Genomic DNA, 21470 nt, shown 5'->3' with positions numbered 1-21470 from the left:
AAAGCCCAGACCTCAATCCAATAGAGAATCTATGGCAAGACTTGAAGATTGCGGTTCACAGACGGTCTCCATCCAATCTGACTGAGCTTCATCTTTTTTGCCAAGAAGAATGGACAAACCTTTCCATCTCTAGATGTGCAAAGCTGGTAGAGACATACCCCAAAAGACTTGCAGCTGTAATTGCAGCGAAAGGGGGTTCTACCAAGTATTGACACAGGGGGGTGAATACTTACGCACCCAACAGATGTCAACTTTTTTGTTCTCATTATTGTTTGTGTCACAATAAAATTTATTTTGCACCTCCAAAGTACTATGCATGTTTTGTTGATCAAACGGGAAAAAGTTTATTTAAGTCTATTTGAATTCCAGTTAGTAACAGTACATAATGGGAAAAAGTCCAAGGGGGGTGAATACTTATGCAAGGCACTGTATATAAAGGCACCAGGACTGAAAACTGATGATTCAAACTGGGGGTTTGCCAACTTAAATTGAGTCGTGTGACGACCTAAATAGCAACTTGAAAACTGGCACAAAACGGCAAATTCTTTAATCATTCTAATCCTATTATACCACTTCACATGTTAAGTACCATATCAAGTACTTTAAACAACGAGACATTAGAGAGCAGAATACACTGAATTCCAGAAATGGAACTGTTTCAGTGTAGTTCAATGGGGAAACATGTGCATTTTTGCTAATGCTAATGTTAACATTTACAGTTATTTACTTACCAATGTAGCAGTAACATCAAAGTGCAAAACTTTATTTCTTCAGTTGCCGAGCTGACAATGGTGGATAGCCACACTAATGTTGACTCTGGTTGTATCACTTCTTTTTCTTCTAGAATGCAAATTAGCTGCCTAAACGAAGATGAAGGTGACCTCTAAGTGTGTTCTTGAGTTATGTCAGGTATCACCCTTGGGCAAGAGCTTGTGTCCTTTTGAACCTGCCTCCAGGGGAGGATATTGGACACTTCTTTTTTGGTGAACAATCCCTTTAAACTCTGCAGGTACAGTCGTCAGAGCATCGAAAATAACAAAACTTGGACTAAAATGATATCACACACTCAAAACAATCTATGAACCTGGAGCAGCCACGTTTGTATTCACACAAATGGTCTAAAGTCACCATTGGATGGCAGCAGGGGGAATGAGACGTTGCTGAGCAGATGGATACAAATAGCTCATGTTTGCATGATTCCAGCAGGCCTTTCAGTCTCTTTCATTGTCAGCTCTCACCGCTCACCTGAGCCTCACATTTCCTCATTCAGACTATCCCAAAATATTTTGAGTATCACTTTCGATCTCACTGACTCACAAATGAACAGTTCAATCTGATTTCAGCTGAGGCAACGCTGATGGTGCCAGTGATTGTGAACTCCTCTGCTGATACCGTCAGCCTGACCTCTCCGATTAGCAAGGTTGCGTATTTCAAATAGTTCTTGTGCTTCAAGGGTTGTGATAATAGAATGATGAAGGTGGCAAGAGACGCGTGACACACGTGCACTTTTTGCATCCTCATAGCATCACTGTGCTGACCTGAGACCAGCTAGCTTTGTACTTGCTTACAGTTTGTATGGCCATGTGACCTGACAGTCACCCTCAATCAGATGCTCAGCATGTGCAAGGACCATGTGTCACACAAAGTCTGAAGTAATGTGAAGTGGCCTGATACGATCATCTTTATCATTTTTCTACAGATTTCTGCTGTCTCATGTCCTCAGCTTATACTTTGACCGATAACCTTAAAACAGATAGCTGCTGATTACATAGGATTTCACAGTGGGGTCCGTGATTTTGCCTCCTGATTTTGCCTCCAAATTGACCTTAATCCTCCTTCATGTCTGCAAAGAAATAAAAATGCTGAGCAAAGAAATAAATTTCTATTGTAAATTTCATAAACTTAATAGGTCTAGATTGTCTAATCGAGACTTTTTAGATCGGACATTTTTATGTTTTATTGGTCTCGTTTTATAAAAAATTTAATTAAAGTAAATTAAATATTTAATTTAATAAAAATCTTTTAGGTTTTAATACATGACATTAAGCTGAAAGCCATTTTTTACTTCCTTTGGAATTTTACATGTAAAACATTTGATGAGCTAAAAAATGAAAAATCTCATATTAAAGGTAATCAGTCTACCGAGTATTTTTGATCAGCCACAGAATCTGAATATGTTTACGGGTGAGTCACCTACAATCTTGGTGGATATATATTGATTCTAGATTTTCTGTTATACTTAAGGTGCCTGTTTAATATCTGACTTGGGATAACAGATGACATTAAGCCTTCCAAGTTAGTTCTGTCTTATTTAGTTACTTTTTTCTTTTTAATCAATGAACATCGTCCATGTCAAATAAACTTTCTCTGAAAGGGAATGCTTAATGTGTCAACAATTAATTATTACAACACCTATGTTGAAACTTTAGCACATATTGAATACTGTCACACTTTTACTCAAATACAGTTTGAATGGATGACTTACTTTTCATTGAATTCCATTGCAGCACATTTTTACTTAAGTAAAAGACTTTGGTACTTTTTCCATCTGTGCTAGCAGGACCCACCGATACTCCTGTATAGACAACATACCGCAATCTGTAGGTTCAGCGCATACATGTAGAAATGTCGATGTTTGAGTCATGTGACAAGTTAATTATGTTAGTACAGCTGTGGTGCAGAGTTACACATGGAATGCCTATGGAATGAGGACAAGCCATAGCTTCCATTTAACCTCACATTTCATATACATGACTGTAACATGAAGAACGTTTATCCATGTTCCCATCTGTGCTTTCTTGCAGAACGATCTATGACCTACAAAATAGACATGCTTTTGTGTCGTACCAGATCACCTGATAAAACAGTCACGTTTTTTGTTGCTTTTTGTTTTTACCACTGCACAGACTGCCCTACATTTGCGTGGAAATTCGGCAGAAAGAAAGTAGGCCAGTCTATAGCCACATTAGCTGTTTACTGATGTAATGAAGTATTGTGTCATGCTCAGCATGTTCACCATAGGTTTAGATATGTTAGCATGCGATAACGTTGGCCGATGAGAACAAAACAAAAGAGCAGTTGATGTAAAGGGAAATTTTGGAGCCAGAAGAAAAGTCAGAAGATCACCAATTTATTATTGACAATTGTCATGGAAACAATAATGTGAGTAGCATCCATCAAATAGTTGTTGACATATTTGACTCAAAATCACAAATATTAACCTTGTGTTGGGGTAGAGAAAAGTCAACTGATCACCAAAGTCTTTAGAATTCTTCCTCTGGAAAACATGAATGGCTTCACAAAATTGAATGTCAATCCATCCAATAGTGTTTTGCATGGTGCATATTTTATACTTCTCTCTTTCTGTCTGATTGACAGTCCCGCGTTGCCATCCTCAGACCCAAGTCTCTACCATGGCCTCAAAACAGCTGAGTAATGGCTCATCAACTAACCAAACTGTGTATCAGTATCTTAAAACTTACTTTCAAGCAGCACAGATTAAGCCCTTGGCAAATATATGCATTCCTGTAATATGGAAGAAGACCCGGGGGGGAAACATGGTGTGTCCAGCCGGGACTTGTTTAGATTCTTGCAGCTGAGACGCAATGCAGACAACATAAAATAATCAGCAAATAAGATCTAGAACAATCACGTTCAGAATATGGTATATTAAGAGTCTTTACATCAGACCAGGGGGAGGCGGACAGCATGCTGGAAGACAATCAGAGACAGCATGGACAAATTCTAAATATTAAGATTGATCTTTGTTTTCAGGTCTTGTACCTGCAGGGTGCCACCACAACAACACATCTCTAAAACATATGTGCTTCCTTAATACATACATTTTTTTTTCATCGAGATCAATTGCAGATTTGCTAATGATTATCTCCAAAGAATGGTATTTTAACAGGCGATGCTTAACTCTGTAATGGGCTTTGAAAAACACAGCATGTTATTGGCTGCATAAAGCCTCAGGTCTGCGGTCTTTGTTTCTTGCTACATATCTTCTCATCATATTGCTGGTTTGACAAAGTGGACCAACCGCTGTCATGACATCTTTGGCCTCTGGCAAAAATAAGGTGGATCACCTCCATTGGGCTGGCCCCCACATACATTTCCTGGCCAGCCTGTCCCTGTTGGCTGTCTCTAGGTCAATGCTGGCTACTCAAGGTTGTCAGAGAAATGCTTCACCATCCTCATACAGTAAACCTGTTCACCATGGGGAGACTACAGCCAGACTCATCCCACATACACATATAAAGGGGGAACTAGCAGTACATTGTAGTGTCTACGCTCATGGACTTTCACATCTAATTCAGAGAGGCGCCAACTCCAATTATGTTGTGCATTCGTATCAGTGGCTAGACGTAAAGGTTTATATTGTTTTACCTTCTGGTCTCCTTGATGCACCAAGACTGCATTAAACTCTTCTGCATAAGACAAGAGCTGCTGCCTGAGCTCTCCTTTCACCAGCTTCCAGAAGACTTTCATCACACAGGTGAGCGGACTTTCTCTGTCAGGGCTCCGAGGCTCTGGAAGTCCCTGCCTGAGGAGATCAGGATCGCCAACCCACTACCGATCTTTAAGTCCCTGCTAAATTTCTAACATGCAACTTGTAATTATTTTCACTTGCAGAGATCAAGTGTTAGGTTCCTGAAAAAAAAAAAACTAGCATTGTAATGCTGTGTTTTTTTGTATTCCAGCTAACTTGAGGATGTTCCATTGGCCGACAATGAGAGGAGGAGGGGATGGGGGTGTGGGGTATGGATTTCTATTACTTTCTTATTTTATTTTATAGCCAATGATTAGGCTAAATCGGTCCTAACATTTTTGTGAGATTATTTTCAGTACTTACTAAAGGAGTAATGTTTTTCGTACCTTTTATTTGCATTTGAATATGTTGTATGTGACTAATCTGGTCTGTAAACCCCCCTCTGTCGCGCTTTGGTACGTGCCGCTCATGAACCTGTCTCTCTGTCTGCATCTGGAGCTGAAGTAGACAGGTATGGTGATGGAGTGTTCCGCTTCTCAGACTCATTCCGACGTGTATTGCAAGTTACTGGGACTGGTTTCTGAAAGAGCAGTGTAAGACAGCTGCGGTGTGTGAAGCGCAGGTCTCTACTGTGAGGAGGGTCAGAGTTATTTCAGAAGTTAGTGCTGCATTGTTTTGGACGGTTTTCCTTAGAAGCGGCATTATTGGAGATGTAATTGCATTGTTACTTTTCCATTGTTGTTTGTGAACCCACACTAAGTCATTGTGTTTACTCTGTGATGGCCAGACACAGAATGTATGGTATATTTATTTTGTTTAGCATTTGTTTTACAATTATTATTTTATGCTTGGTTGTTTGTACACGTAGAGTTATTGTGTTTGCTCTGTGCTGGGTTAGACATGTGAGGCAGGGCATATTTATGTTATTTTGCATTTGGTTTACAGTATTATTCCATGCATCTTTTACAGTAGTCTGAGAAGAGGATGTGAACCAGTGCAGTCCCTGTCACATGTTGTATCATTACAGATTTGTTCAGTAAAAGAGATCCAAAGAGAGTTGTGTGAGTCAGAGTGATTTTGTGGAGTGTCGCACATCATCAGATCGTCAGAATACAAATATGTCATTCAAATGTTTTGGTTGAAAAGGATGCACACCAACATTAACACCATGGACAGTACATAAGAATGGATGATATGACGGTTCCCCATAAGGGAAGCCAAATTATTTTCACTACCCCCTGGTGTCCGGCTGCAGTGTAGCACATGAACCCTGCCATGTGCTATGTACAAGTCAAAGTACACTTTAGTTTAACTTTTTTCACAAAGATGGTTTCTCTCTTTTGGAATAGTTCTCATGACACTGATGTATGTTCAAGGTTGGTTAGGATTTCCATGAGATTTGAATCATGTCACAAGCATTAGATGAGTCCAATGTTTTTTCTGTGTTTACATGGTTCTGTGGCAGGGAAACAATGTAGTGTCACTTTATATTCTACTGCTGCAAATGGTTGAGGGGAGGAATTTAAGCACATATTATTATATGTACATGACGTGTACGGACTGATTAAAAATATCATATGTAAACATTGTCAAAAATAGCCATGAGAAAGGAAAAACCCCACAACAACAAATCCTGAAAGTCAAAGAAAATGTTTGCTAAATTCTAAATAGCATCTGTAATTTGAAACTATGTGAGAAATATCACATCAGCTCACAAGTGAGTCTCAGAAGTGTCTGAACAGTCCTCTCCCACCGGCTGATTCAGCTCTGTATTGGGGCAGCAATATGATGTGAATCCTAACAAGATAAAATGAAAGATCATTCAAAACAAAGACTCTGATACTGTCGAAACGAGGGACAAAAAAAAAATTGTTCTGTGCCCATGTAGCATCTGTGTCTGGGTCTCATACAGCTCGTTCATTTGTAATACGTAGTTTGGATTATGTCTTTTCTTTTTTCTCAATAAAAAACTTTTTGTCTTTATACCTTAAGCACTTGGGTTGATTGGCCAGGAAAGAAAGAATGAGTCAAAAATACTGCCTGTATGATGTTTTCCAGCTGTGCGGCACTCGGCCAGAACACAAAGCACAAAACAGACTTTCTTATAGTTTGCCACAGTGGAATAGATTAAAAAGAACCAAACCCTGCGGTTGCATAACGTAAAATAAACTGTTTTCTAGCAGGACAAGAGGTTTTATTGTGTTTAACATTGACATGAAGTTGAAGATTCAGGCTTTTAAAAAAATAAATTCCCAATAGCATGGTCAAACATGTGAAGGATTCACATGTTATATGCACATCACAGTATCGACAACATGAATGAGAGCAAATGAGCAAGGTTCTTGAAGAGCAAGGAAGGCCTCTAGTGGTTCGCCTGAGACACATCATGAAACAATTCACTGCACAAGTAAATGCCTGCGCACCAGCTGCATTGTGTTTAGACAGCATCCTCTCAGTATTAATGATGTTACTAACTTGGACCAATGGACTTGCACTCAAACATTTTATTTCAGTTAACAATAAAAAAAATATTGGAATTTAAATTTGGGTCAATCAGATTAAAAAAATCAAGACAAGACCCTAAACTTGCCTGGTGTTTTTCATCAAGATCCTTGAATTAGTCTCTGGAAAATCAATGAAAATGATGACAAATCTCACAATGTTAATGTGGGGGGAAAAAAACCTGGATACGGATCAATGGATTCTTTCCTGACCCAAGTTTCATGGTGATCCATCTAGGATTTTGTGTGTCATGCTGCTAACTTTAACAGACAAAAAAAACATGTATGTTGAGTAAAGAGGCATAACAGAAAGTCCAACATTTTAATAAAACAACTTTATTAATATTTTTTCACATAAAGGAGAAACACATTTTTAAAAGCATCTGCAGCATTTTTTTTCTCAGTGCAAGAACGAAGAGGATCTGATCAGCTTGACTTTACATGTGGCTCTCTAATCTACTACTATTCTCTCATCGCTGAATCCACGACTCTCACTGAAGCTCGTACCTGACCAGTAAGAATGGGATCTAAAACTCCAGTCTCTGAAAACCTCCTACAACTGATTTCAAAGGGATCAGTTCGTTTCCTGACAGAAAATATGGTGCTAAAATCTGTTTTACATCCCTATTTACACAAAACTGAACTGATTCCTGGATTTTAAAATAATATATGTGCGGTTAAAGGCATATTTCTAGATTCCAATTAAAGACATTATCGCACAGACTTTGACTGACTGGATAGAGTGAGTCAATGGAAATAATGTGTGTAGACAGATCTAAACCACAGTAAGATTCTATAGGTAAAGTCTAATTTACTCAATAGTACTAAATCAATGTCTCCATGTACTATGACTCATCCTACTGCTGCCCCCTACTGTTAACATGGGGAGGCAGTTGACAGACAGGTGCCCCCTGCAGTATCTTGTCAGTATGTCTTCTCATTTTAAGCTTCATTAAAACCAATAGGACTCACTAAAGGGCAGAGGTAACCACATGGTCCCACACTGGTTTCCCACTCATTCACAGGGTCAGGGAGGGATTGTGATCTATGTTTTGACTTCCTGACACATACATGGCACGTCAAAGCTTTGATAGTAATATGACAACTAGTAACAAGCCTCATGAGTCAAAATATCTGAAAAACAATTTGAGATCAATTATCCTGGATAATAGGACAGTGACTCACAGAATAACTACCAACTTAAATAAAGCTCAGAACGAGTGTTCAGCTGTAGTTAAATAAAATCTTGGAGCAAGTCTTAATAAATACCTATAGGCTTCTCTTCATTCTGGTTAACATCGGAGGAAATTTGACCTATGCATTTTCATTTGGCTGATGACCTGGACACATTCCCAATATAGATCATCTTCTATATCCATACACTGTATCTTCAATATGCATAGCCCTTAAAACACAAACATTCTTCAGCTAAGGACTTCCTCCTGGTGGTTGAAATCAGGAAATACTGTACAGTAAAAAGAATCTGATCAAGACTCTTGATCAATTATAGGTATGCCTGACCCCTTTTACATTATATACACCCACACGACAGAAAGCAAATCTCAAAACGTTAAAGGTCAGGGGGTTTAAAATGGTACATCCAAAAATCGCAGGGGAAAGGGTTTGTGGAGGGGTAGAACATATTTACATTATAATTACAAGTTTATAAGCACACACGTTAAAGAAGGAGTCCACACAGTGACTGCACTGCACACGGAAAAAGATAATGACATACAAGTCGAAGATCAGAGATAAACTGTGCTCATGGCTTATAGTAGGGAAGGGAGTAAGGAAACTAAAGGAAAGGAGAGGAAAAGAAAGAAAGAAGAGAAAGAAAGAAAGAAAAAATATTTGGTTCCAGTGTGCGCTGCCAGCCCTCACCTAAGACACATTGGTTGTCGATTCAAACTTGTGCTGCAGTGCGCCATCTGCTGTACACAGTGGGAAGTTTTTGTCAGTACATTTGATTGATTCTGTAATAAGCTGGGTACTTTAAGTTACCAATCAATCTTCCAGCCAAACCATGACTAATATAGTAAATGTTTCAGGCAGCGATACACGGTTGGTTTGATTTAAAGAAAACTGACGTCTCTCAACTACTTCAACTCCTCATCGCTGACTGCTGCATCTACATACATCCGAACGTTGAGAGAAAGTCCAGGACTGACTGAGTTGACAGACATGAAACAGAATCAGTGACATTCTTGATGCTCGCTCTTGTTGAAGTGCCCATTTATACAGCTCATGGAGTGAAGTGCCTGAGAGAAAGCTGAGCCAAAGACGTTTGGGTGAAGAGTGATTGTCTGCTCGGGCTTAAGGATTACATGAGAGCTGCAGTGGAGGGGTTTGGTCGACAGCATTAAGCATGAGGAGTGAGTGTGTTGGCATCTGATAACCTCCTGTCAAATACACAATCAGAGCCACCCTGAGCTAAAAAATACAACATACAGGACCAATCTCAGAGAACCTTGTCCAGCCGGGTCGAGGACAGCCTCTGGCTTTGTTTAGTTCTCTGGCCTGGATAAAGGGAGTTAGGGGACAGTCCTACAGGAGTGCAAACACTGCTGTTGATTGACTACATGCTCCAGTTATCTGTATTAGAGCCTCTTTCGGAGTGTAGGTAGATTCTGGTCCATCCAGCGCAGATTTAGCCTGATTGTCTCCAAAGCTTCCTGTACGCTCCTCATCTGAGAGCCGCGCCCCTTCAGGCCTGAGAAGAAACCTTGAACCTGCACCACATACAAAAACACACATTCAGATGTTTGCCAGATCAGAGCAGACAATGAATAAAGCAATAGAAGCTTTCTATGATCTCTTAACCTCTCCCTAAAAGCAAGTGCACAGAGCCTCAAATCCATAATCAATGTATCCTGTAGAGAAAACAGTGAAAACATACCTGGTCAAGATGTGCCTGTGTAGAGAACTGGGAGGTGGCCGATTTGACGATTGACTGGATGGCATAAGAGCCCAAAGGAAACCTACAGCCCAAAGCACAATGATGCTGATTAGATTTAATCTTTCCATGTTCATTTGAGATAATACTTAGATGTGTTCACAGTAATAAGACATATGAAGCTGAAAAAGGCCCACTCACTTTTCTATGAGTCGGTCCCAGTTCTCTTGGACAAAATCCCACACAAACAAGTAGCCAGCGAAGCCTTTAACCACGGTGTTGATGACCAACGGCAACTCCTGTGTCTGGATGATTTCCCCGTTCAGACCTTCTTTTAGGATCCTAAACAGACCGGAAAACATGCTCTGTTCAAATCCTCCTCAGTGCATCATCAACCCTCACTTCATGATCATCGCTTCCACACAGGATCTCAATAAATTATTTTCCAAACTCTTCAAAGTTTCCTGGTCCTGACATTGAGGATGTAGTAAATCTCATTCTTTAACTACTCCGATTACGCCAATAACTTGGTTATGCTAAAATGACTTTGTATTGCATTTGTATTTGTTTCTATGAATATAGCAGTGAATACGTTTATTATTAAAAGTAAAGAAATGTAAAAGTAGTTTTGTGTTAATTTAATGACAATGGGTCCACAACACAATGTATCCACAAGAGATCAACAGCAAATAGATGTTTGTTGAATGAAAAGATAAATAAATAATAAAATAGTGACAATGATGAATAGTGACACAGAATCACTGATCATGCTTCTGTGTCATGAACAGCCTCAGTATTAGTTGGACATTGGACTGGCTGGAAATCCACACTTTTGGGGCAGTAAATTGTGAAAATTAATTTACTTTGAAATGTGTTTCCCAAACGCAGACACATACGATCACTTACCAAACCAACTGCCGTGTATTCTGGGTGGATGCTAGCCCCTGTAGCATCTTTCGCTTCTCTGCATCGTAGGTGGCGTGTCCATACATGTGAAACAAAGTCTCCCAATCTTCATCTGACTGAGCAGCCACAGTGAACACAACTCGCTGCAGATCACCTGGAATCCTACAGAAAATACAAAAAGGAGGTATAAATATGCAAACTTATATCGTCTCCAGACTCCGACAACTCAAAAGATAATTTCTATCTGTAAAAATATGTGTCCTACACTGCTTACCCTGTTGCCACCATGACCTTGACCAGGTAAAACAAAACAATGTTTTTTGTGTGCTCTACGTACCGTGAAGTCCCATTGGACTCAATGTACTGTTTGAACAGGGCTTTAGCTTGCTGAATGCAGTTTGGTTCATTCAGAGTACACGCCATCTCCAGAAGGGCTGCACGCAGCTCCTGTTTGGACACACTCTCCTCCTCTCCCCATGTTTGATTGTTCATCAGAGAACCGAAGTTGTCCAGAATACAATTCTGTTGTGTGTAAGAGAAACAATATTGATATTAACATTAGTACACAGAAACTTTGGTGCACAAGTATACCAGTGTTTTTCTGTGGAGGTAATTTCCTTCATTACACCAGTTCAGTATCTTGAGGTCTGCCGTAGCGTTTTGCACCTGTTCACTGATGTCACATGATCATTTGTTATTCAGGGATATCACACACATACGAACCTTCATACGGGCTGCGAGACCGTTCTCCTGTCTTTTGTCCAGCAACCTGTAGATATTATTGAGCTGTAACAAGGCTTCCATCACAGGAGTCGTCTCTGTTTCATTGGGCATGTATTTCAACAGAGTGAGGACTTGATAGAAGGATACACGTCCCAATCTGTTGAAAACACAGGAAAGTGAGTGAGGAGCGAGCAGGAGAGCAAAGAACTGGACAATGCTCCTCCACTTGTGATTCTTGAAAGCAATTACATTGACAATTTCTGAATGGTCCCTCTTACCTGGAGAGAGCAAAGATGTTGTGTATGAGCGAGGCACGGTCCTCATGTGTAAGAACACTGACATTGTTGGACAAAGCATCTTGAAGGGCAGCCCAGCCTTCATTACCGTAGTGGACGATGTAGAACCCTGTGTTTCTGTAGTTCAACTTCAGCCACCTTACACTTTCTGGCAGCTTAAACGTGCCTAAAATCCCAAACAGATACATTTCCAATGAGACATGACTGACAGATCAAAGATTCAGAAACTTAATCTAGAAGAACCCTTTTTGTCTTACCTGTTTTTGTCTTCAGATTAAAAACTTGTCTGCACTCAGGGGCCAAACTACAGCTGTCGTTTACGTACGTCACCGGTATATTCCACAGGCTACAGAGAGTACACAGCATATTTAGGGTTGTGGTTTCTTTCTTTGAACTGATATTGTAAGTGTGTGGTGACGTTACACACCTGGAAGTATGGGTGGCATTGTCAGATGTGAGGAGAAAGTGCTCTTGTGTAAGGGTGACTTGATCTCCCTTGCGGCTTACAGTGACCAATGGGAAGCCTTTCTGTGATGTCCATGAGCTCATCATCTCTGACACATTCTGGTGTTGTGTCGACACCTCGACCTGCGGAGAGGAAGAGGATATACAAAGTCTATGCTGCTTTTCTTTTCTGAGGAAAAAACAAGTGAGATATCTTTCAACTGTTTACACAGCTCACAGATTCCATCCAAACCTTGGATCTCTTTTGATCAACAACCCAAGCCTCAACCCTCTGTGAATTTGTAAAAGCCTTTGGGCTTTAACATACGACCCCAAAGCAAGTAGGGGTTAGCTAAGGGGTTAGCCCCATGGCATTTTGCTCTTAAGATAAGGTGGTCAAGGTTATTTTTGACACATTGTTATTTTAGGACAGTAGACTGCCAAACAAAATCCTGGTCTGAAGTCAGTGCTGGAGTATTTCACTACTATTTTAAGAGTGCATTATCAAGATAGTAATAGGTGCCTACATAGGCTGGTGCATAAACTCACTGCTGCTCAGATTACATGCTTCACTTTGAACTTGAGAGGATCTGTTTCCTCGGCAGAGTTGTCTGCAAAATCTATTTTTCTCGTTTCATCAATTGAGTGCCATTTTCACACAAACTGGCATTTAGGACTAGTCGTATGATGTCAAACGTTCAGATGACCTGTCCAAGACTAGGTGCTTATTTTGAATCTACATAAGCAGCAAGGGAAAGTAATAAGTCGATATTCTGCCATGTCATTCTCTGCAGCTGTAGTGTCCAAAAAAATCTATGAATGTGGCTTGTACCAATACACAAAGACACACCTGTGTGAGGCTGTTCCAGAGGTCGTCCGTGTCTGTGTTTGATCCACTGAACTGTTTTAGGTATTGAATGATCCCTTTTCTGAACTGTTGATCCCCTGGCAGGGACGCGTTCAGCATCAGAAGAATGGATGCACCCTGAAGACAGAGAGAGTGGGGCTCAGTCAAAAAAAAGGTCTGCTGGATATGGAAACTTTCTATTTATTTTGTTCCATATTTCATATAAATGTGTACCTTTTCATAGGACACAGAGTCAAACATCTCTTCCACCTGTTCCGCCGTGTTAACCTTTGTCGACACAGCGTGGGAGGAGTTAAGTGCATCTTTGTCCATGGCTCTGAAACGCATTGCCAGGAACAAATTACCCTGCAAAACAAACAAAAGAGTTACTGCCAAGACACAGTGAAGCACACAACATGATCTGCTTGGAAGTATATCTGCTTTAAAACATGCACTGAACTCCAGAGATGTGTGAATTTAAATGTCCGAGTGAGTGCCTCCAGAATTTCTGCGGACTTTCTCTGCCTGGCACCATAAAATAAAAGCAGATAGACTGAAGCAGCCGATGTCAAAACACAGCAGGAGATCCTCCGCAGGATTCACAGAGAGTTAGTGTGGGGGGGTGGAATGACGCTTCTAACATGCAACACTCGCAAAAGTTAAAGGATAAGAGCCAACGCGGAAATGAGGAAACCTCTGGATAAAATATGGACCCAATTCTCCAGAGATTCTGAAAGTTCCTTTCTGAAACGGCTTATGTGAGAAGTACTATATAATCCAGATGTAAAAGCTTACAATGTCCAGCTGAGGCAACACTGCCTGCAGTGACATGTACTGCATGTAAGTGGCAAAGCCTTCGTTGAGCCACAGGTCGTTCCACCAGCTCATAGTCACCAAGTTTCCAAACCACTGCAACACAACATCAGAGAGAGATTACGACCTGCTATTCACTGTCTCTGCTCCTTTCACATCCATAAAGGCAGACAAATTACCTGATGAGCGAGCTCATGCGCTATGACGGAAGCAACTACTTGTTTCTCCAGAGGGGACGACTGTTTGCCCACAAGCAGGCTGGTCTCACGGAAAGTGATGAGTCCCCAGTTCTCCATGGCTCCTGCCAGGAAGTCTGGGATGGCTACCAAGTCTGGCAGAAGAGAAAGAATGAGCATATTGGGTGTGTGAACAGTGGAGAAAAGAAAGAACAATCAGAGAAGGTTAAAACACCATGTGTATACACATTGTACACATTGTGTGAAATATGTAGGTGTGTGTACTCACCTAGTTTTTTGAGGGGGTAGTCTATTTCAAAGAAGTTATTGTAGAACTCCAGCAGTTTGGAGGTTATGTTCAGAGCGTAGTCAGTGTGCTCCTTCTTCTCTGGCACAGAGTACACAGATACCTAAACGATTCATCCAGAAAGTTTATCAGCAGTTACAAAACCTCAGATATATGTAGATCATATAAAGCTGGAACTGGAAACAAAACTCAGTTATATTTGTGTCTGACCTACTTGAGTGTTTGAGACATTTCTGCTGTTTGGGGTGAAATTAGCAATGATGAAGGCCACCAGATAGGTGCTCATGTTGACAGTGGTCTTTTCAAACTCATCTTGGATGAGGCCCCCAGAGAGGAGTGTGGATTTGGCCTGAAACACACAGCACATGGACAAGATGACTAAGGGCTAAGGTTGCTATTATCCTCCAAAGTGAATTGGAAGTGGAAGTTGTAATGAGACTGCTGTGGAATTCATTACTGCGGACACATACAGTTCTATTATGTAGTCTGTTGACTTAAATATCAACAGCGTGTGACTAACGATGTAGTCACATGCTAGTAATAATTAAAACCTATAAACTCTTAATATCTGCTGTAATTTGGTGACGCTTAACACAGACACGGATACATCCTGTTTCTTTCTTTTAAACTTTAAATTGACGGTGTCACTTGTATTTGGAAAATGAAATGTCCCACAATTGAAACCAAATGTGTTTTAAATCTGGGTTCTCTTTAAAGTCACTTACTTTTACCATTTTTACAAAAAGGATGATAATGAGCAGCTGTCATTGTTTTAGTTTTAAATTAAATTATCAATTATCAAAGCCCTTCAAGTAATTTAAATTTGAGAGTAGAACAAAATTTGTCAACCAAATAAAATTGAAGAACCCGTTGAGAAAGCAGGGTGCTTCAGCACTTGGTGACATATTGTTAAGATAAACAGATATTTAGTTATGTTACAGTACCAAAGGCATGTTGGAAAGAGTCATGTAGTTTGGTTTTCTGTTGATTGTAATCAGAAAGGTGGCTTTGAAAGCTGGTTCATCAAAGCAAGGGAAGGCCTTCCTCGCTGATAGTGGTTCAAACTGGGTTGCGGCTAGAAATCTGGTGACAAGAGAGACAAGTATGATTATGTTGAAATAGCTAATTTAGATAAATGCGGTAAAACAATATAAAAACTAACAATTTATGTATTTTACTTGTTTTTTACAGCACTGCTAGTAATCCTTGAGGTGAAGTACTTACAGCAGAGACTGTTAGTCAAGCATACCTTTTGTTTCCATCTTTTTCAGTGTAGGAGCTGTTGTAGAAACCACCATAGGTGTGTGAGAGGTTGGCAGTGTAATCCAGGGTCAGAACACAGTACTGGCCTGCCTTCAGCTCTGCAGAAAATTTAACAGCAATCTGTTGATTGGGTTCGTACTCCAGTATAGTCACATCACTGGCCTCCCCGTCACCCAGCTGGAAGTGAGTAATTATCAGTTGACGATTAGTACATAACATAAAAAATTGTATACCATTCTGTGTACAATGATCGATGAGCCAATCCCACCTTCAAAGTAGCTTTGGTAAAGTGCAGATTATCACTGTGCAGGATGATGCGCTTGGTGTTGTGCAGCACAAACATGTTGATGACAGTGCGCCCAGTGAAGGTCATATTGTCGAGGTCAGGGAAAAGGGTGAGGTTATAGCTGAGAGGACGTATGCTATGAGGCAGCCGGAACTGGGCCCATGGAAACAGTTCGCCATTGGTGGCGTTAGGGTAGACTGTCTCCTGGGGAATGGTCTGGTTCGGTTTACGACAACCTGCCTGGAATAGGATGGAGGGTTGAGCCAGTGTGTGATTGAACATGACAAAGAAATAATAAGGAGAAAATGTCTGAAAAGGATATTTGCTCAGTGCATATAGACAATCATTCATGGTAATGCAAAAGCAACCCAGACAGAACTAGGGAATGGTTTTCTTACTTTGGTGAAGGTGCATCCAGGTAGGAAGTACAGTACCATGGTCATAGAGGCCACTATAACAAGGAATAACACACATACAACCATGGTCCGGACTGAGGGTCGTGAACATGACCTGAAACAAGGAAGAGTGTTACAACACTTATTAAAAAAGGACGCAAAAAAGAAGCAGTATTTTTCAAGGAGTGGACAGTGTCACTCTGGAGGAATGAGTGAAAGTTAAGTTTCCCATTGGTGCTCTGTTGCTCAGTGGACATAAGCCCATTCCCATGCCATCTTTTAACATTACATCTTTTTTTCAGTATTTGCATCATGTGGAAACTGAAGCCTGAAGAGATTTTATATGCACACAGTTAACTATTATACCAGGGAAAAGTGTCATTACAATAGTTCCAATGTCAGTGTGAAAAAAGCTGGATCTTCTCTGAAAGGTCTTCCAAACATAAACAAGGTCAACCGGTTTTGTTCTATGCTGAAAACCAGTCTGAGAAAAATCTCCTTAGTCCCGATTGATTCATGAGGTGAATCTGTGAAGGCAGCTTGAAAAGTCCAAACAGATCAGATTCACCTTGTGTGCTCAGTTGCATCACTATGACGCAGGACTGTACAATTATGTCTTGTAACTATTTTGTCGAGTAATATGATTATATTGATATTTTCTGTTGTTCAGGAAATACAAAACATAACATACTGATGAGTATATTGTTGTTACAGATGTTAGATATTCATGCATTTATACTGGATTTTGTGAACGCTGGTTGAGAGATTACAATGACTTGTCATATGACACTGACTCTCATTGCAAATTTATGATTTATTGACTTTATCTGATCAGAAATGATGAACTCTTTTTGGCATGGATTTCCTTCTTTACTTAGCAAGGTTTCTGACAGAGCCTGGAATGCTTGTCTCTAAACAAGTTGGTTGTTCACCAAGACACTCACAGATTGTGTAATGATTCTATGTAAATGCAAGGTCATGAGAGAAATAGTTTTTATTGAGCTCACAGAGATTATCTGTGGTAATGTCAATTGATGTTCGTTTCTTCCATCTACAGTTAAGGAGGCTCAACAGGAAAAGCTTGTAATGTTTCACCAAAGAATCTATACATTCATTTTTTTATTCATCACTAGGTTCCATGGATGCTTATGACAGATTATATTGCATGCATGATAACTTATACAGTAAAGCTCTGAAAAATGAATGTGGTGAAGCAAACCTTACTGGAAAAAGATATTTTTGTCAACATTGCATTACCTGGGTGGAGCCTGTCTTGTGTACAGGGAAGAGTTGGGTCTGTTAGAAGAACTACGGTTCATGAAGGACATGCCCAACAGACGGGCTGAAGACTCGCAGTCCTCCTCATCCTCGTCCATGTCATTCTCTCCCAGGCCTCGAACAAGCAGCCGTGAACTACGAGGCTCAAACACCACCTCATCTGGGTCAAGAGCAGGAAACGTCTGCATGGAGCATGCAAAGTACACACCTTTATTCTCCAGTTAATGTGTGCAGTATGATGTTAATAGATGGATTTAACTGACAGAAACTCGCACCAGGGGTGAGTGCATTCAAAAGATTAGATCAAATTTACAGATTTATTTTCTGAACTGAAAGAGTGAAAGTAAACATGACTTGCTATGCACAAGTCTGAGTCATCCTCAAATGAAATAATCTTTATTTATATTGCCAATAGCCAATGTATTAACATTATCAGATTCGCAGATGAAAGCACTTGCAGAGTGGAGCTAATATGTATTTCTGAGATATGCAAATTAATGAGCCAGACTGGGTCTTTGAAGTGAAGGCGTGCATAGCATGCATGACATACGATGAAGTGAGCGTACCGGAAATGCAGCGGAGTCTTTGGCTAAATCCACGACATCCGGCTCCTCTTCAAACATGCTGTTCTCAATCATGTTCCTGGGCAGATTGGCTCGCTCTAGAGAGAAGAGAAAGCAGACAGAAGAATTTCAGAAAGAGGAAATGATAAAGGTGTGAAGAAGAAGAGCGCATACTCAAGATGGTAACATACACTGATACATACATAGACAGCATAAAGGCAGTCTGTGCGCACTGTGTTTTAGGGTTAGTTCAGGGTTTTACGGTGGCAGCAAGACAAGTGACACAAAGGCTTGTTGCTGTCATTGATTCTTCAGGCAACATAAAGCAACATGTAACAAAGCAGGGGCGTTCTTCAGGTTCCTGTAAGTAAACCTCATGCAGTATTTCCTGATACTTTGACCTAAATAGCTGACGAAGCAGCAACATTAGTTTTGGTATTACAAAGTCTGTAAAGACAGAAATCCCCCAATTTCATCCCGAGTGCATTAATTCAACCACAGTGTCGAGAAAGAACTTAAACTTGCTTTAAAACTAAACAAATACAACAAATATTCTTTCTCTGACCGAGTCACGTGTAACTGAAATTTAAAGCCTACATTTCCTCAATCTAAACTGCGGCATCAGCATTATAAGAAGAGCTGTCTCTTAGAAAAAACCATGTGATTTCCCCGGCTGCCACATTCTCCCCTTAGTAATTCTTGAAACAATCAGGGGCATGTTCAACACCTAATTTGATTATAAGTAAAGTGGTAGAACGCTATGCAGTGCATATCACCCATTCTGCCTCACGTTCCATTCATGCTTTTACGAGTTAAAGACAATGATTTTTTCAGTCTCAGTGGATGATGAATGTAAGTGGAAATGAACAGGACGCAGACCTTGTTCACAGAAACACGACCACGCCAAGAAAAAGTGAGCTGTGACTCCACAAAAGGAAAAGAAATGTGAGAAGTGAATTTAGCTCCTGGTCTGTTCTGTGCACAGTGTTTCTGATATGAATCTATAGGCTGTCACTGTGTCGATGTCTGGACTTCAGCGCTGTGGTAGGAATGTTTAAAAATAGGCTGGATCTAAGTAGTAGGTTATGTGTAATAGCCAGAGAAGGGTATGTTAAAAATAAGACCCTGCCCAAAAAACACACATCAAACTTAAATGACAGCTGAGAGGTATTGTTATGCTGTTATGTTGATAGTTATAACATATAACCAAGATGAGAGAGGTGCTTGCAGTTATAATCTAGAAAGAATGTGAATAACACACAACTCCTGAAGATTTGTTCTTTTGTAAGTTTGTATGTAAATACAGCAGTAAGGCATTTTAGCTGCCGACTGTGCACTTCCTGTTTTCTGAGAATATTTAGGCGCGGGGCCTTAGAGGGTTAGAGTCACAGAACTACAGTTAAACATGTGTGTGAATTGGACAAGTGTATGTCCACTGATTCATACTGAGTAAGAACAGACTGTCATCTGTTGGTTGGAAGGTGGAGAAAAAGGGCAAAGAAGAATGAGCTCTGCCTTTTTCTGTCTCACAGTGATTGTGAAATGTGAGCTTGAAAAGAGAACCCAGACAAAAAAGAAAAGAAAAGAGGAAGTTAAACTGCTTTGATTTAGTGTTTGCTGCTTCCAGGTCGAAACCTGAAGTAATTCAACATCCAAAAGAGAGCAGTGTGTGTGTGTGTGTGTGTGTACTCTGGCCTTTCTGTTTGTTTTAATAAAGCCCTGGACGCCCTCGGGTGATAGCAGAGGTTATAAAGGAGCTGGCTGCTGGTTGGAGCCAGAGCTGAGGGAGCTTGACTTATCAGCTCTCCACACCAAGACAAAACATTATCAAACCAAATGGACAAACAGTGCTGCTGGGTTTGAACAGACGATCTGAACCTTGACAGTGACAGACGTCTGTGTCTGTACCTTTGTTACCCAAAAAACGACTGAATGTAAAAATCTGCTTTGTGTTTTGCAGGAGAAGAAACAGTCATGTGCAGATAAAAAATTTGTTCATGCCTCTGCAGCTCTGTCAACACATGAAGTTAGCTTCTGAGAATCCCTGTACTGTAAACAAGAACAACAACACACACAGCTTCCATTAGGGTGTCCAGTCGTCGAGTCCAGCCATGTGTCCTCCGGTAAATGTCCCTGCCAGAGAGCCTGCAGCTAATGTCCTGTCAGTTATTAGCTGGCCTGCTGCTGCACACATCCTACTTCCTCACCTGCAGTGTTGCTGTCGAACGGGTCCATGGTGAAGACGCGTCACACAGCTCCTCTCGTCCTGAACGCGTCCACGGCGGCTCCACGCACGCGATGTGTTTGTGTGTCTGGCCACGACCCACCTCAGGCTGCCACACGCTCACAACACACAGCAGCCGCCGCCCGTCCTCACTGTACTGACGTTAGCTCCTAGGCAGCTAGCTTGGACCGAGACAACTTCCAACAATTGGAGTCGACTGAGAGACATTCGTTCGGCTGCCGTTAGCTCGTCCCCACAACTTTATCCTCCATGGTTGTTTACAGCGCGTGAACACGGCGGGTCTTGTCTCAGATCACAACGTCGCGGTGGAAATACGTAAACAACTCTTATCCCGAGACGCATCGCAAACTAACGAACGCGTTAATGTCACTTTGTCTCGTCTGTGACCAGTTGTTGACAACCGCCCATCAAAATATGCTGCTCACACCCTATTGGACCAGACTGATGAGGGGCGGAGCTAGGACGTCATACGTACTTACAGTCTTTTCTTATTATACTTGTGAGGACATCATGTTCATGCTCCCATTGAAATAAACACTAAACGTTATATGTTCGTATTTACACTTCTTATGACTGAACCCACAACAAGTAGTTAATATGACGAATTACTCATTCCTGTATTCCTAAATATTACATTTGATAATAATAATAATATGAAAATTCCTCCAGAATACGTACATTTTCACCACTGTTTAATTTTCTTCCTAAATAATAATAATAATAATTAAATCATCAAGTAACTAAAATCCAAAATATTAAAGTAACTTTTAAGTAAGGCTGTCAAATATATGTAATAAACTAGAAAATACAATGGTTTTCTCTGAAATGTGTATCAAAAGCAGCATAGAATGACACAGACGTACACACACACACAATAACGCAGTCCACTTCTGCGTAGGAGGTAAATAATTTTTTTTAAAGCCCTCAAAACGCCAATTCATTTGCCTTAATAATAATAATAATAATCCATACAATTTCGATAGGGCCTCACTGTCTGTAAGTTCCTGTCAGTGCTCGGGCCCTAAATAATAATAATAATAAT

The 21470-nt window shown here is 40.5% G+C and overlaps 1 protein-coding gene across 1 annotated transcript; it reads right to left on the bottom strand.

The window, feature by feature from the left end:
- Positions 1-7309: 7309 nt before the first annotated feature.
- lnpep (leucyl/cystinyl aminopeptidase) lies at positions 7310-20826 on the bottom strand. Its single transcript, XM_053420104.1, has 22 exons — positions 20391-20826; positions 18187-18281; positions 17600-17802; positions 16346-16457; positions 15930-16187; positions 15648-15838; positions 15343-15481; positions 14613-14747; positions 14381-14501; positions 14095-14246; positions 13898-14011; positions 13337-13468; positions 13106-13240; positions 12239-12399; positions 12069-12157; positions 11794-11977; positions 11516-11672; positions 11130-11314; positions 10793-10954; positions 10088-10228; positions 9890-9971; positions 7310-9722 (listed from the first exon to the last, which is right to left on the bottom strand). Exons 1-22 carry the CDS (start codon positions 20416-20418, stop codon positions 9591-9593), a joined length of 3108 nt encoding a protein of 1035 aa, XP_053276079.1. The 5' UTR covers positions 20419-20826; the 3' UTR covers positions 7310-9590.
- Between the last annotated feature and the right edge of the window lie 644 nt (positions 20827-21470).

This window comes from Pleuronectes platessa, chromosome 4, assembly GCF_947347685.1.
Source record: "Pleuronectes platessa chromosome 4, fPlePla1.1, whole genome shotgun sequence".
Lineage (NCBI taxonomy): Eukaryota > Metazoa > Chordata > Actinopteri > Pleuronectiformes > Pleuronectidae > Pleuronectes > Pleuronectes platessa.
The sequence above is the reverse complement of the archived record's forward strand: the minus strand, read 5'-3'. Positions and strand labels throughout refer to the sequence as shown.